Source organism: Perognathus longimembris, chromosome 23, assembly GCF_023159225.1.
Source record: "Perognathus longimembris pacificus isolate PPM17 chromosome 23, ASM2315922v1, whole genome shotgun sequence".
NCBI classification, from domain to species: domain Eukaryota; kingdom Metazoa; phylum Chordata; class Mammalia; order Rodentia; family Heteromyidae; genus Perognathus; species Perognathus longimembris.
Window position 1 is genome coordinate 18,596,843 of NC_063183.1, and position 16,651 is coordinate 18,613,493.

Genomic DNA, 16,651 nt, shown 5'->3' on the forward strand with positions numbered 1-16,651 from the left:
CTGATGATGATGATGATGATGTAATTCTTTCTGAGCTACCTGAACAAGGGCTTGTTTTCCAGAAGGATGTTGGCGCCTGAGAGGGGGCACATGCCAGGGAAAGGGCTCACAGCTCCCCCCTGCATGAGGAGAGGGGCAGTCGGGCCGCTCACTCAGATCCCCGATGCCATTAGCGTCTGCAAGGTCTAGGTTTTGAACTTTCCCTCCCAACGCACCCCCCCCCCCCGCCCGCCCCAGCTCTTTTTATCATTATACACCGGATAGAAGTCTGGCTGTAGTCAAAAGGTGGGAGGCCTCCGCTTCCTTCCCAGAGCTGTGTCCTGACCTTTCGCCGCGCTCCCTGGGTCCCCCTGGAGCCTGTCTAATCAGATCCAGGCCTGACCTCCACAGAGGTCCTGGGGCCAGAAGAGAAGTCCCCTGTCCTCCACGGGGCAGCCCTAGGTCTGCTTCTCAGGAGCTCCCTCCCCTCTGGGTGATTTATAGGAGTGTTTCTGGCCACTTCCTGCCCTTGGCCAATCCAAGGGTTGCTGGGCTCTGGTTATGGGGGGGGGGGGGCGGTGGGGAGCCCACCTTGCTGGTGGAGCAGGGAGGGGCCCAGAGATTTCCTTCCCACTGATTGCCCATTTCCTTCTTCCCCCATTACAGGCCTTCTCCCTCCCTCCCATCCCAGCTTGAAGTGAGGAACCCCAAACTCCTCACCAGGCCCATAAGTGTCCCCAGGAGTATTAAATAGGGCTACAGACATGGGACCACCCCACAGGAATGTGTCTACACTGAGGTCCCACCCTCAGCCTGCCTCCCCGTGTTAAGCCCAGAATCCTTTCCATAGAGAGACACCGGAAAGGACAGTCCCCAGCCCCCCAGCTCTGCTAACTCAAGCCACAGCAAGAACAGAATGACTGTTATTGATTGCTTTTTGGTGCCGATCCTGGGGCTTGAACTCAGGGCCTGGGCTGCTGTCTCTGAGCTTTTTTGCCCAAGGCTGGCTTGGCACTCGATCACTTGAGCGATATATCGCTCCACTTCTGGCTTGTTGGTTCTTAATTGAAGCGGAAAGAGGCTCAAGGACTTTCCTGGCTTCGAACTGTGATCCTCAGATCTCAGCCTCCTGAGTGGCTAGGTTGACAGGCGTGAGCCACTGGGCCTGGCTTCCCAGTGTGGTATTGAGGGGAGAAGGGAGCTGCCCAGAGAGGCTGGACTTGTCCATACGAGCCCCCCTGAGTAGCAGTAGCCCTATTTGCGCTGTCCTTCCTCTGGCCAGCTCCTACTTCCAGCCCTCCGTGGGAGCCCAGGGTAGGAGCGGGAGACACAAAAGGCCTGACTTCTTAATGAGGAGGCATCTGTACGCAGCAGCAGAGCCATTAGTCCCTGCCTCAAGTCCCTAGGGGCCTCCAGCTCTCCTCCAGCTGGAGTGAAGAGGGGGGCAAACAGCTCCTCAATTCCCCAGTGGCAGTGGGCAGCACCCCCACCCCTTTGGGGCACAGATAGCAGACCAAGAGCCAGGGTGTCCTCCCCATTCCTTACCCTGTCCTCCTGGACATTGGGGCCTGTAGGTTGTCAAGGGTCCCAGGGCAGCACCCCAGAGCTTTCCCCCAAAGCCCCTGAGCTGACCTGCTGTCGTGGGTGGGGGCGGGGTGGGGCATGCACTTGCACACACACACCGGTCCTGGGGCTTGAACTCAGGGTCTGGGCACTGTCCCTGAGCTTTTGTGCTTCAAGCTAGCGCTCTGCCACTTTGAGCTACAGCTTTACTTCCAGCTTTTTGGTTTTGTTTTGTTTTTTGGTGTTTCATTGAGGATAAGCGTCTCAGGGACTTTCCTGCCTGGGCTGGCTTTGAACTGCGATCTTAAGAGCTCAGTCTTCTGAGTAGCTAAGATGACAGGTGTACACCACCAGCAGCTGGCCCTGCTGGGCTTTGGCCAGCCACAGCCTTTGGCTTGGGGCTGGGCAGGCTGACCTCCCAGGGTACCCTGGGAATTCTCTCACCAAGCCAGAGGGGGCACCAGCTGGGTCTCCCGTTTGAGAGGGGCTCGGGTACTGTCTAATAGCTCAACTTGCATTGAGACACTTGTGATTGATCACTTACCTACTCCAGGAACTACATACCAGCTAGAGGGAGGTGTCGGACTCAAACCCCCTGATGGGCACAGTCAGGGTGCGGGAGAAAACACAGAGAGCCTCACCCACGTGTGCAAAGAGCCACACACCCACCAGCCACTCTCCCCAGAGGCTCCCTCAAAGGAGAGGAGGCAGAGCCGGAGATTTTCTTATGCATGTTTATATTTAATGAACCACATGCAAATGAGCTAGAGAACAGCCACAAAGGAGCCAGCCCCCAGAGACTCTGGGCAGGGCACAAAGGCTCTATCTAGCCTTTCTGGAAGCCCTGGAGTCTAGAACAGGCCCGTGGATCAAAGGGGCCTGAGATAGGGCTCAGGGACCACAAGGAGGGCTGGCCAGGGGAACTGGTATCCCTCCACTGGTGGGGGGGAGGGTGTGAGAGAGAGAGAGAGAGAGAGAGAGAGAGAGAGAGAGAGAGAGAGAGAGACCCAGTTTGATGGAGTGCAGAGGGGAGGGGCTGCCGTCTGGACAGATGGTGTCCCGCCTTCCTGCACTTGAGGCAAAGTGGATTTTAATGAAATCTCAGCCCTGGTGCTGAGCTGGTTGCCTGTGTGAGAGGGAGGGGCTCCCTAGGGTGGGAAAGTGGGGGAGGGGAAACACTTAACCAGCCTCCAACTGGAGGGCAAAAGGGTGCACCACAGCCCCTCTTGTAAGGGCTTTACAGACTAGAGTTGAAGTGTGAGATCAGATTCTCCCCGCCTGCTCCCCCCCCCCCAACCCCACACACACCAAAGGTGGGGAGGGAAGACCTGAATATTTATAACACATTGAAATGTAGATGGGTAGGTCTGACAGCCTTCTGAGGGGGCCTGTCACCTTGGATAGTCGGCACCCTGATCTCTAGGAGGGGCACAGAAAGGAACTGCAAAGGGGGCAGCTGATGCTGGCTCACTCCTGTAATCCTAGCCTCCTCCTGAGGGAGATAAGATCTGAGGATCCCAGTTCAAATCCAGCCTGGGCAGGGAAGTCCCTGAGATTCTTATCTCTGGTAGAGCTGTGGCTTAAGTGGTTGGGGACCAACCTTGAATGACAAAGCTTAGGGACGAGCCAGGTGCCAGCCTGGCTCGTGCCTGTAATCCTAGCTACTCAGGAAGATGAGGTCCGAGGACCCATGGGAGCCATGCTTTCTCTAGTAGCCTTACAGATGCTTGCAAGGGTGCTCACAGCAGCCCAAATTGTCCAGCATCTGTCCAGACCTTTTTCGATGTCTCTGCCCGGCCTAGGCCACTTCGTATTGTGTGTTCATTCGGGTAGGAAGCTGGCGGTCGGCTGGCTGGCCTCTGCCAGCTCTGAGAGGTCTCTCTGCCCCTCCGTGGGGGACCAGGACCCTCGCTCTGATCCATCTCACCACCACCTCTTCTTCCCTCCTGCCCCTATGCAGGACGCCTTACCTTGTGTCCCTTCTTCTCTTCCTCCAGCCATGTCTGACTTCCATGTGCACCCCCAGGCCACCGTGGGCGAGGAGGGGGGCGTGGCCCGCTTCCAGTGCCAAATCCACGGGCTTCCCAAGCCCCTGATCATGTGGGAGAAGAACAGAGTCCCCATCGACACGGACAATGAAAGGTGAGCTGGGGGGGGGGGGGGCTGGCCGAGGCCTGCCGAGGCTCTGCCTTTACATCAGGCTGTGGGGGCTGCTCCAAGGAACGGCATTGTCCGTCTCCCCGACAGGTACACCTTGCTACCCAAGGGGGTCCTGCAGATCACAGGACTTCGGGCGGAGGACAGCGGGGTCTTCCACTGTGTGGCCTCAAACGTAGCCAGTGTCCGGGTCAGCCACGGGGCCAGGCTCACCGTGTCAGGTGAGAGCTTTCGACCAGTCGCACCTGTGGGTGTCTTCATGTCTCCCTGACAAAACCCCTCTCGTTGGCTTTGGCAGCTTCTGGGGTGGCAGGGACACCCGTTCCCCCCCTGCCCCCCCCCCCAAGCTGGTTCTCTGGGAAGTCCAGCTTCCATCTCTCTCTGGGTTGGAGTAGAGGGATGGTTAGGAGGGAAGGCCCTGCCTTTCTGTCCGCAGGCTCTGGTTTCTGGGTGGAGGGAATGAGGGGAGGGAGAAAGAAAGATCCCAGCCGCCTGGCCCTGATGGTTCAGGCTTGTAATCTTAGCTACTCAGGAGGCTGAGATTTCAGGATGGCAGCTTGAGACCAGACCACCCCAGAAAAGTCTGTGAGCCTCTTGTCTCTGACGAAACACACACACACACACAAAAAACCAGAAGTGGGGCTAATGGCTCAAGTGGTAGAGCATTAGCCTTGAGCAAAAGAAAAAGTTCAGGGACAGCGTCCAGGCCCTGAGTTCAAGCCCCAGGACAGAAAGAAAAAGAGAGAGAGAGAGAGAGAGAGAGAGAGAGAGAGAGAGTGTCCCATCCTAGCTGAAGGAGGGAGAAATGTGGCATTTCCTTCCAGGCTCAGGCTCTGGGGCCTACAAGGAGCCCATGATTCTCGTGGGGCCTGAGAACCTCACCCTCACCGTGCACCAGACTGCTGTGCTCGAGTGTGTCGCCACGGGCAACCCGCGCCCCATTGTGTCCTGGAGCCGCCTGGGTGAGCCTTACCCACCGCCCCTGCCCCTCTGCCCTGACCACCCCCCTGGGAGGGCTGGTCTCCCCGTGGGACTCTGCCTAGGGGGGCTGAGGGGGGAACTCTGAATCCTGTTTGTTCCCTCCTTTTTCTGGCTGGACTGGGAGAGGGGGGACTGAGATGGAGGGGTCCATCTGCTTTCTCCTCTCCCTTGAGTGGCTGGCTTAGCTCCCCTGGTTACCTCTGCCAGTCTTCCCTGAGCCCCTACCGCCCCCCCCCCCACAACTTGTCCCTCCAGAACAGTCTACAGTGCGCAGCACCATGTAGGTCCTGGCCAACACTTCCCGCTAAGCCATCCCAAACCCCTCAAATTCCCTGATCCATCACCAAACCTAGCCCTGCCTCCAGCCCCCTCCCCCTCTGTCCGCCCCCGCCCCGCTCGAATCTCGAGGCAGCTGAAGGAAGAAGCGAGAAAGGGTGCAGATGGGCTCCGTAGTCCAAGCGGAAAGGTCACCGGAGGGGAGGGAGGATCTGGGGAGGGGGCAGGGGGGTGCATTCACAAGGAGACTGTGCCACATTGTAGCAGCTGAGTGATGGGGGGGCAAGGAGGGGCAGCAGGGGATAATGGAGTAGATTTCACCACTTCAGGGCCTGAATGGAGAGCTGTCTCCTAGTGTTCTCACTGTGCTAATCGGATCCTGGGTGGGGGGAGGGCGGGTTCCTGGGAGAGGCAGGAACAAGTGGCCTTGTGCTCAGAAGAAGCCTGCAAGGGGCCATCTGGCCCCCCCATCGCCCACAGAATGGGCCCCAATCGGGCCGGAATGGCTCATAGGCCTAACAAGTTGGAGAAGCAAGGTGAACCACGGCCCTGTAACTGTAGGACTTCTCAGAGCCTTTGCAGGAATGGGTATTCTGGGCCTTGAACTCAAGGCCTCGGATGCTGTCCCTGAGCTTTTACTACTCAAGACTGGCATTCTGCCACTTGAGCCATAGCGCTACTTTGGCTTTTTGCTGGCTAAGAGTCTCATGGACAAGCCGGGTGCCAGTAGCTCATGCCTGTGATCCTAGCTGCTAAGGAGGCTGAGATCTGAAGATCAAGGTTCAAAGCCAGCCTTGGCAGGAAAGTCCTTGAGACTCTTATCTCCAATTAACCACAAAAGCCAGAAGTTGAGCTGAAGTAGTGGAGTGCTGGCTCAGAGCACAAAAGCTTAGAGACAATACCTAGGCCTTGAGCTAAAGCCCCAGGTACCAGTTTAAAAAAAAAAAAAAAAAAGAAGAAGAAGAAAGGGGCTGGGGATGTGGCCTAGTGGCAAGAGTGCTTGTCTCGTATACATGAAGCCCTGGGTTCAATTCCCCAGCACCACATATATAGAAAATGGCCAGAAGTGGCGCTGTGGCTCAAGTGGCAGAGTGCTAGCCTTGAGCAAAAAGAAGCCAGGGACAGTGCTCAGGCCCTGAGTCCAAGGCCCAGGACTGGCAAAAAAAAAAAAAAAAAGAAGAAGAAAAGAAGAAAAGAAAAGAAAAGAAAGAAAGGAAAGAAAAGTCTCATGGACTTTCTTGCCTGGATGGCTTCAGCTTCCTGAATACAGGCACCAGCCACCCGTGCTCAGCTTAGAATGACTGTTTCATCTAAGAACTTTTTTTTTGGTCGGTCATGGGGCTTGAACTCGGGGCCTGGCACTAGCCCCGAAGCTCTTCTGCTCAAGCTTAGAGCTCTACCACTTTGAGCCCCAGTGCCACCTCCAGTTTCTTGGTGGTTAATTGAAGATAAGAGTCTTACAAACTTTCCTGCCCAGGCTGGCTTTGAACCACGATCCTCAAATCTCAGCCTCCTGAGTAGCTAGGAACTTTTTTTGAATCACATAACAGGCTGGAAAATGTCAATCAAATCCAAAGCCTTTCCTGTATGGGTTGAGAACTGGAGGAGGGGTCCCCAAGCCAACAAACGAGTTCCCAATCATGCACTAAGATCAGGACAGGTCTGCCCTGCTCTTTGCTTGTAGGGAAAGATGGCGCCCAGCCAAAGATGGCGGGGCTCCCTCGATGTTCTCCTGACCTCCCCTCTGCTCTCTCCCTCGGCTTCCTTTGCAGATGGCCGCCCTATCGGGGTGGAGGGCATCCAGGTGCTGGGCACAGGAAACCTCATCATCTCAGATGTGTCGGTCCAGCACTCGGGCATCTACGTCTGTGCCGCCAACAGGCCTGGCACCCGGGTGCGGAGGACAGCACAGGGCCGGCTGGTCGTGCAAGGTACGGATGGAGAGCAAAACCCGCCCCTTGCCTCCTCCCTAGCCATCCCTGGGCAGTGCCCAAGCTCAGTGCCCACACCACCCAAGCCCTGTCTTCACCGGCCGGGCCAAAGGCAGCTGCTGCTCTCTGTCTGTTAGACTCACAAAGTCCCCGGAAAGCTGGGTGCCACTAGCTCACGCCTGTCACCCTAGCTACTCAGGAAGCTGAGATCTGAGGATCATGGTCTGAAGCCAGCCCAGGTAAGAAAGTCCATCAGACTCTTATCTCCAGTTAGCAACCAAAGAAGCTGGAAGTGTGGCTTGAGTGGTAGAGTGCTAGCCTTGAGCAGAAAAGCTCAGGGACAATGTCCAGAGCCTGAATACAAGTTCTGAGACTGGCATTAAAAAAAAACAAAAAAGAAGAAGAAGAAGAAGAAGAAGAAGAAGAAGAAGAAGAAGAAGAAGAAGCAGCAGCCAGGTGCTGGTGGCTCAGGCCTGTAATCCTAGCTATTCAAGAGGATGAGATTGGGCTGGGAATATGGCCTAGTGGCAAGCCAGAAACAGTGCTCAGGCCCTGAGTCCAAGGCCCAGGACTGGGGGAAAAAAAGGCTGAGATCTTAGGATTGTGGTTCAAAGCCAGCCCCAGCAGAAAAGCCCATGAGAGTCTTCATGAGAGTCTTATCTACAATGAACCACCAGAAATGGCACTATGGCTCAGACTCAGGGTGTGGACACTGTCCCTGAGCTTCATTGTGCTCAAGGCTAGCACTCTAACACTTGAGCCACAGAGCCACTTCCACTTTTTTCTGTGTATGTGGTGCTGAGGAATCGAACCCAGGGCTTCATGCATGCTAGGCAAGCACTCTACCACTAAGCCGTACTCCCAGCCCACCATAGGGTTTCTTTCTTTCTTCTTTTGCCAGTCCTGGGGCTGGGACTCAGGGCCTGAGCACTGTCCCTGGCTTCTTTTTGCTCAAGGCTAGCACTCTACCACTTGAACCACAGTGCCACTTCTGGCTTTTTCCATATATGTGGTGCTGGGGAATCGAACCCAGGGCTTCGTGTATACGAGTCAAGCACTCTACCACTAGGCCATATTCCCAGTCCCCCACCATAGGGTTTAATAGGGAAAGACAAGTGGGTTATGGAAAGGGCATAAAGGAGGGGGACTGACTGCCCCCAGGTGACAGGAAGTGAGGTGGGGTCTTCTTGGGGGTAGGGTTGTATGGGGGTATCTAAGGATTCAGCTTGCCTTCATTTGGGGTACAGGCTAGATGTTAGGCTGACTGACAGCCTGGGGGTGTTGGTGAAATGGGTTTTTTTTTTTCTCTGCTTTGAGCTGATGTCAAGAAAAATCCTGGGCAGAGGCCTCAAGATGGAGGCCTTGGGGCCAAGCAGAGCAAACATTGGCTCTCAGGAACGGGGGGTGTCACTGGGGTTATCCAGTGCTAAAGGTGACAGGGTTACCCCCCCTTTCTTGTGCCAGGTTCACATGTGGGGCTCACTCTTCTAGCCAACATGACTGCTTGTGCCTGTGCCCTGGCAATGTCTGCCTGCCTTCCTTCCTTCCTTCCTTCCTTCCTTCCTTTTTTTTTTTTGGGGGGGGGGGGGAGGTACCAGTCCTGGGGCTTGAACTCAGGGCCTGAGCGCTATCTCTGAGCATTTTTCCCTCAAGGCTAGGGCTCTACCACTTGAATCACAGCTCCACTTCCGGCTTCCTGGTGGTTCATTGGAGATAAGAGTCTCACAGACTTCCCTGCCGGGGCTGGATCTGAACTGTGATCCTCAGATCTCAGCCTCTTGAGGAGAGCTTTTAAATGGTCCAGACGATGGAGATTGCTCCCTAGGTCTGCCAGGGGTGGAGGAAGGGCCGATGGCCTCTCCCGAGCCGAGCAGTGCGGACGGAGGCTGGCCTTCCTGGAGAAGCCCTGCGTCCCGTCGCATCTCTTTGTCCCTCTCCCCGTGACTCTCACGCTTGCCTCTCTGTGCCCACCCAGCACCAGCTGAGTTTGTGCAGCATCCGCAGTCCATATCCAGGCCGGCGGGGACCACTGCCATGTTCACCTGCCAGGCCCAGGGCGAGCCGCCCCCGCACGTCACGTGGTTGAAGAACGGGCAGGTGCTGGGGGCCGGCGGCCACGTCAGGCTCAAGAACAATAACAGGTGCGTGCGTGCGTGCGTGCGTGCGTGCGTGCGTGCCTGTGTGCGCGTGCGCGCTGGATTTGAGGGTGGCAAAACTCAGAGCGGGAGTGGGGAGGGCAAGGAAGGGCAGAATAAATGCCCTGTGCAGGCGGCAAACTTTCTGCTCAATCTAGAAACTTTTTTTTTTTTTCTTTTTGTGCCAATCCTGGAACTTGAACTCAGGTCCTAGGTGCTGACGCTGAGCTTCTTTTGCTTTGAGTCTAGCACTTTACCACTTGAGCCACAGCTCCACTTCCAGCTTTTTGGTAGTTTATTAGAAATAAGAGTCTTGTGGGCTGGAACTGTGGCTTAGTGGTAGAGTGCTTGCCTGGCATGCATGAAGTCCTGGGTTCGATTCCTCAGTGACACATACACAGAAAAAGCCCAGAAGTGGCCCTGTGGCTCCAGTGCTAGGGTGCTAGCCTTGAGCAAAAAGAAGCTCAGAGACAGAGCCCAGGCCCTGAGTTCAAGCCTTAGGACTGGCAAAGAAAAGAAATAAGAGCCTTATGGATTTTCCTGCCTAGGCTGGCTTTGAACCCTGATCCTCAGATCTCAGCCTCCTGAGTAGCTAGGATGACAGGCCTGAGTCACCAGTGCTGGGGTTTTAAGTTCCCCAGGCTACCACCCGCACACTGGCAGGCTTGAAGGGCCTCAGTTTGTCCGTCTGTCTGAGGCTTTCTGTCCCCCTGCAGCACGCTGACCATTTCTGGAATCGGTCCGGAAGACGAGGCCATCTACCAATGCGTGGCCGAGAACAGCGCGGGCTCCTCTCAGGCCAGTGCCAGGCTGACCGTGCTGTGGGCAGAGGGGCTGCCCGGGCCTCCTCGCAACGTCCGGGCCGTCTCCGTGTCGTCCACTGAGGTCCGGGTGTCCTGGAGCGAGCCACTGGCCAACACCAAGGAGATCATCGGCTACGTCCTGCACATCAGGAAGGCTGCCGGTGGGTCCCGCGTGTCCAGAAGGTTCCGTTTCCTGCCTTTTCCACCCCGTGTGTCCGGCATTCGCGGCTTTCCTTTCCTCCTGTCCCCTGCCCTGTGTCCACACCCTCATTTCATCGTGGCTGCCGGGACTCCTTCCTGTGGTTTACAGTCTCCTGCCCTGCCCTTCGTTCTCCAGACCCTCCGGAGCTGGAGTATCAGGAGGCAGTGAGCAAGAGCACCTTCCAGCACTTGGTGAGCGACCTGGAGCCTTCCACCGCCTACAGCTTCTACATCAAGGCCTACACGCCCAGGGGGGCCAGCCTGGCCTCCGTCCCCACCCTGGTCAGCACCCTGGGGGAAGGTGAGACCGTCGCTTTGCACCGTGCCGGCGCAGAGCCACCCCATACGCCTGGCTAGCTTGTGGACTGTACCGGGTGCCAATAGAGGACTATTCGGAGGAGGCAATGTTTTAATTCTCTGTGTGCCAGCAGCCAGGCACTGGGGGCTCACACTTGCCCTCCTGGCTACTCAGGAAGCTGAGATCTGAGGATGGAGGTTCAAAGCCAGCCTGGACAGGAAAGTCTGTGAGACTCTTATCTCCAGTTAATCACAGAAAAAGCCAGAAGTGGCGCTGTGGCTCAAGTGCCAGCGCACTAGCCTTGAGCCAAAGGAACTCACAGACAGTGTCCAGGTGGAGAGTTCAAGACCCAGGACTGGCCAAAAGAAAAAGAAAATCTGCTGACCCTGGCAGTCAGGGCCTGGACGCTGCCCTCGAGCTCCTTTTGCGCAAGGCTAGCATTCTGCCACTTGAGCCACAGCTCTACTTCTGGTCTTTGGGTGGTAAATGGGAGGTAAGAGTCTCACAGACTTTCCTGCTGGGGCTGGTTTTGAACCTGGGTCCTCAGATCTCAGCCTCCTGAGGAGCTAGGATTTCGGGCGTGAGCCACCAGTGCCTTCTTTTCTAATTCACGGAATGGGGGTAGTTTGAGGAGCCAGTGCTGTCGTTCGGAGGCCAGGGAGCTGTCAGGTTCTTGGGGGGGGGGGGGTCTGGGTCACCGGTGTGTGTGCGTAGAGCTGTGACTGAGCCCTTCCATCCCGGTGCCCTCCTGCAGCCCCCGCGCCGCCCCCGTGGTCCGTGCGTGTGCTGAACGGCAACTCCTTGCAGCTGCTTTGGGAGCCCTGGCCCAGGCTGGCCCACCACGAGGGCGGCTTTAAACTGTTCTACCGGCCGGCCAGGGGGGGCTCCTTTACCGGCCCCATCCTGCTGCCCGGGACGGCCTCCTCGTACAACCTCAGCCAGCTGGGTGAGCGAGGGGAGGGCCACCCTGCCCCTCGGGGGCTGGGCGGGGCAGGGCGGCGTGCCTCCCCGCGGGCATGGAGCTGCCTGCTGCTAGAGATGGGGTGGCCCCTCAGCATCCATCCCGGTGTCCCCCAGACCCCAGCACGGTGTACGAGGTGAAACTGCTCGCCTACAACCAGCACGGGGAGGGCAACGCCACCGTCCGCTTCGTGTCCTTGAGAGGAGCGGCTGAGAGGACAGGTGAGGGCGGGGGGGGGGGGGGAGGGAGGGACGGGGCCTGACCGAGGGGGCAGGCGAGCCAGGTGGGAGAGGGACGCGGCTCAGACCCGTGTGACCTTGACCCCCGTGGCTTCACCGCACTGAACCCCAGTTTCCTGTATAAAAAAACAGGGATGATGGCCGGGCGCCAGTGACTCACGCCTGTCCTCCTAGCTACTCAGGAGGCTGAGATCTGAGGATCGCAGTTCAAAGTCAGCCCTGGCAGAAAAGTCTGACCGATTCTGATCTCAAACTAACCGGCAAGCGGCCTATCTTAAATTAACCCATATGTGAGCCGGGCATTGTGACTCAGGCTTGTAACCCTAGTTACTCAGGAGGCTGAGATCTGTGGTTTATGGTTCGAAGCCAACCCAGGCAGGGATGCCTATGAGATTCTTATCTCCAATTAACGCGCAGAAAACCGGAAGTGGCGCTGTGGCTCCAAGTGGTGGAGTGCTAGCCTTGAGCAAAAGAGCTCAGCCCAGGCTCTTGAGTTCAAGCCCCAGGACTGGCACACACATGCGTGCGTGTGCACACACACACATACACACACAGAGCCACAAGTAGAGGTGTGGCTCAGTTGGTAGAGTACCAACCGTAAGGGAAAAAGCCGAGTGAAAGAAAGCACGGGGCCCTGAGTTCGAGCCCCAGGACGGGCACCAAAAAATAATTAATTAAAAACAAACACAAGGGCCACATTACCGACTGGGTCCCAGAGACAAAGCTACAGGGTCTCGCTAAGGGACCAGGAGCCCCAGGCCCACCCTGCGCCTGTCCCCCCAGCCCTGAGCCCGCCGTGCGACTGCCGGAAGGAAGAAGCCGCCAACCAGACGTCCACCACGGGCATCGTCATTGGCATTCACATCGGGGTCACCTGCATCATTTTCTGTGTCCTCTTCCTCCTGTTCGGCCAGAGGGGCAGGTGAGGCCCGGGCCAGGGGAGGAGCTGGCCTGGAGGGGCGCGTGGCGTGGGCGTGGGGAAGGAGAGAGTTTGGGGGTTCAGTCCTCGCTGTTAGTCTATTCCTTGGTTTCCACTCCCCCTTCGAGCCCCCTGACTCCTGGCTCGCCCTTTCCTAGGGTCCTCTTGTGTAAGGACGTGGAAAACCAGCTCTCTCCTGCCCAAGGTCCCCGCGGCCAGAGGGACCTGGCCCTGAATGGGGTGCACCCCGGGGAGCGGGGTCCGCTGGGCTGCGACGAGAAGCTGGTGGAAGCCAAGGAGCTGGAGCAGCTGTTCCCGGCGGCCTGCCCGCAGCCTGCGGTAAGTGCCCTGGTTTGGTTTTGGTCCTGGGGCTTGAACTCAGAACCTGGACCCTGTCCTGAGCTCTTTTGCTCAAGGCTGGAGCTCTACCACTTGAGCCACAGCCGCACTTGTGGTTTCCTGGTGGTTCACTGGAGATAAGGGTCTCGTGGACTTTCCTGCCCAGGCTGGCTTCGAACCTGGAACCTCAGCTCTCAGCCTCCTGGGTAGCTAGGATGGCCGGCAGGAGCCACCGGCACCCGGGTCCCCCCCCCCCTCCTTGTATCTGGGGCTCTCGCTTTGATCACCAGCCAGATCTTTTCGGGTACAGGACCCTGGGTCAGTGTTTTTTCCTGTGCCCTGCATCAGGCAGAGAGGCCTGAGGGAAAGAGGGGGTTCCGGGTGGGGGCCTTTGGCCTCCAAGCTGATGCCCGTGGGCCTGGCTCTTTTCCTCCACAGGATCCTGCGGCCCCCGCCTCGTGTGAGGAGCCCCAGTTCTGTGTGGGGCCTCTTGGCAGCTTCAGCCTTGTGGACGGGAGGGCGACCGAGGCCCCGCCGCCCTGCGCCGGCCCCGAGGCCGCCCCGTCACCTCAGGACGCGGGCCCGGGCCTGCAACATGAAGGACAGACGGCTGGCCTTCCCCAGTGCTAACCGGCCAGCCACCTCCCTGGGGCCAGTAGCCCCCCACCTTTCTCAGGTCCAGGGTGACACGTCTCCCATTACGTGGGCTCAGATGGTCCTGCCTTGCCCAGCTTCTCCGGCCTGACGGAAGGACAGGGTTCCAGAGACCCTCAGAGCCAGAAAAGGGGCGGGGGAGGGGGTCCTCCCGGATGCCCTCCCCCCCCCCCCCACGGCCCCCAACCCACCCAACTTGGAACTGAATGTTTTCCTCTCCAACTCCAAACTTAGGCTCCACATGAGAGAGCAAGAAGAAGAAGAGAGGAAGGCGAGTTAAGTCTCCAAAGCTCGGCCCCTGCCATGGCTGGGCGCCCCCCCCCCCGCCCCCCCTTCCCCGCCACTGTCCGTGTCCCCACTTTGTTTCTCAGGATGGATTGATTGTTGCTGTCTAGCTTTGCGCACCTACCTCAGCCGGAATGAATGTCTTGGGGGGGGGGCGGGGAAGGGGGCTGTGGTCTCAGTCCTCTGAACCCCCCTCCACCCCCTCCCCGGAGCCTGAATGCACTCCTACCTCAAGCCCCTTTATGGGTGCCCCTTCCCTTCCCATATTGTCTAGAGTTTTAAAAAGAAAAGGAGAAAAAAAAAAAAAAAAGCTGGGCACTGGTAGCTCACGCCTGAGATCAGAGGATCAGGGTTCGAAGCCAGCCTGGGCAGGAAAGTCCACGAAACTCTTATCTCTAATAAACTACTCAGAAAAAAAAAAATGTTGGTAGTGGCGCTGTGGCTCAAGTGGTAGAGCGCTAGCCTTGAGCACAAAGAGGCCCAGGGACAGTGCTCAGGCCCTGAGTTCAAGCCCCAGGACTGGCACAAAAAGAAAGAGAGAGAGAGAGAGAGAGAGAGAGAGAGAGAGAGAAAAAGAAAAAAGGAAAAAAAAAAAGCACTTCCCTATGTCCAGGTGTGAAAGCAAGTCTACCTCAAGGCCCGCCACGGGGGCCTGTGTTGTCTCTGGCCCGTCGAGGGCCGTCTCCTCCAAAGTCCCACCTTGACTCCCTCCTCACACCCCCCTCCCCCCAAGAGGAGGCCGAGGCCACCCGGCCCAGGCGGGGTCCACAGAAATAAAAATGGAACTGGTCAGAGAGGAAACAAATGTGAAACGAGCCAAAAAAAAGAGGAAATTGGTTCCTTGAAGGAAATATGAATTGTCCCAAAAACAAGCCCTCTCCCTGCACACGGCCTGTGCTGGCCCCTGTGTTTGTCCACCCCTGCGTGTGTGCGTGCGTGTGCATGCGCGCGTGTGTGCGTGCGTGCGTGTGCGTGCGTGTGTGCGTGCATGTGTGTGTGTGCGTGTTTCTCAGGACTTGGGCACTGCCCCTTAGCTTTCTTCGCTCAAGGCTGGCGCTCTACCATTTGAGCCACAGTTCCCCGCCTGGCATTTTGGGGTGGGCCTGGGTGAGGTGAGCCGTCACCCCCTAGTCTCTGCCCCATGGGACGGCGGGATGGCCAATCGCTTACGGCCAGGAACTATTTTTATACGAGGTGTGTTGAAGGGTTCTATGTTCTTGTGACTCGGTTTCTCCTTTGGGTTGTGTTCTTTGAACTACTTGGATAAAAAAAGGACAAAAAAAAAAAAAAGGAAGAAAAAAAAATACCCTCAAGACTACAAACAAATACCTATTTTTGGTTACACTCAGATCTTTTTTTTTTTTTAAATAGCAGAAGAAGGAAAACTTTCGTTTTTAAGAAAAAGAAAAAAATTATATAAATCTATATGTAAGTGTATTCCTTAAGATTGAAAGCTAGAATGTAGCCCCTGCCCCCCCCTGCTCGAGGGGGCGCCCCGTTCTGAGCGTTAGTGGGTTAGCTGAACATGGTAGAACTCTGTGGTGTTTACCTAGGAAACTAGAGTTGTGTCTGTACAGATGACCGAAGTGCGGTCTCTCCCCTCTCCCACGTGATGGGCAGGTGCTGGGGCTCTGCTGGCTCTTAAGGTAGCCCCTCATCTTTGCAGCCCTTGCAACCCACTTTTCTCCTGAATCCCCTCTCTCCCTTGGGGAAGGGAGAGTTGAGTGGGAGGGGCTTGACTGGATCTTTTTTTTTTTTTTAATTTCTTGTCACACACGACTCATGTTGACTGAATAAAAGTCCTCTTTGCCAAAGTGAACCTGGAAGTTTGGTTTTGGTGCTGTGTCTGGGGTTGCTGTAGGACAGGGTGGAGTGAGCGCATGCGTGTGTGTGGGAAAGCCAGTTGCTTAGGCTGCTGGAAGTTCACCCTCAGCCCAGGGGCGTGGCTTGAAGACCAGGGGGGGCGTGGCTTGAGGGCCAGGGGCGTGGCTTGAAGGCCAGGAGCTGGCCATCTCTCCGCTGACCTCTGGAAGCTCAGCAGGGCAGGAGGTACACACACACACACACACACACACACACACACAGAGGTACCTCTTTATGTCTTGACCCAGTACTGAGTCTTGAACTCAGGGCCTGAGCCTGTCCCTTAGCTTTTTCCCTCCAAGTTAGCTCTCCACTATGTGAACCACAGCTCTACTTCTGGCTTTTCTTTATTTGGTGGTTATTTGGATCTAAGAGGTTCACAGACTTTTCTGACCAGGCTGGCTTTTTACACTGTGATTCTCAGATCTCAGTCTCCTGAGTAGCTAGGATTACAGGCGTGAGCCACCACCAGTGTCCAGCATCTATCACTATTTTATTTGTTTAGTTATTTTTAATTTATGGCAGTCATGGCGCTTGAACTCTGGGCCTGGGTGCTGTCCCTGACTGAGCTCTTCAGCTCAAGGCTAGTTAGTTGCTATACCACTTGAGCCACAATGCCACTTCTAGTTTTCTGGTGGTTAATTGGAGATAAGAATCTCACAGACTTTCCTGCTCGGGCTGGCTTTGAACCGCGATCCTTAGATCTCATCCTCTGAGTAGCTAGAATTACAGGTGTGAGCCACCAACACCTGGCTTATTTTACTTATTTTCTTTTAATTTTTTTTTTTTGCCAGTCCTGGGGCTTGAACTCAGGGCCTGAGCACTGTCCCTGAGCTTCTGTTGCTCAAGGCTAGCACTCTACCACTTGAGCCACAGCGCCACTTCTGGCTTTTTCAGTTTATGTGGTGCTGAGGAATCAAACCCAGGGCTTCATGCATGCTAGGCAAGCACTCTACCACTAAGCCACATTCCCAGCCCTCTATCACTATTTTAAGCCCAGCCCTCGGGATATAGTGCTGCCATTGTAACGGTCCATTTCTTACAAGCAAATCACTAAGTGTAAGAGG

General features: G+C 56.4%; 1 protein-coding gene across 1 annotated transcript in view; it reads left to right on the top strand.

Moving 5' to 3' along the window:
• The window catches only part of Igdcc3 (immunoglobulin superfamily DCC subclass member 3), a 34,555-nt gene extending 20,576 nt beyond the window's left edge, over nt 1-13,979 (top strand). The window contains exons 2-13 of the mRNA XM_048332460.1: nt 3,540-3,684; nt 3,790-3,920; nt 4,524-4,661; nt 6,729-6,887; nt 8,863-9,028; nt 9,739-9,986; nt 10,163-10,327; nt 11,079-11,270; nt 11,402-11,506; nt 12,308-12,446; nt 12,602-12,782; nt 13,221-13,979. Coding sequence (XP_048188417.1) covers nt 3,540-3,684; nt 3,790-3,920; nt 4,524-4,661; nt 6,729-6,887; nt 8,863-9,028; nt 9,739-9,986; nt 10,163-10,327; nt 11,079-11,270; nt 11,402-11,506; nt 12,308-12,446; nt 12,602-12,782; nt 13,221-13,412 — 1,961 coding nt within the window. The 3' untranslated portion in view covers nt 13,413-13,979. The remainder of the gene's footprint in view (nt 1-3,539; nt 3,685-3,789; nt 3,921-4,523; nt 4,662-6,728; nt 6,888-8,862; nt 9,029-9,738; nt 9,987-10,162; nt 10,328-11,078; nt 11,271-11,401; nt 11,507-12,307; nt 12,447-12,601; nt 12,783-13,220) is intronic.
• The last annotated feature ends 2,672 nt before the right edge of the window (nt 13,980-16,651 follow it).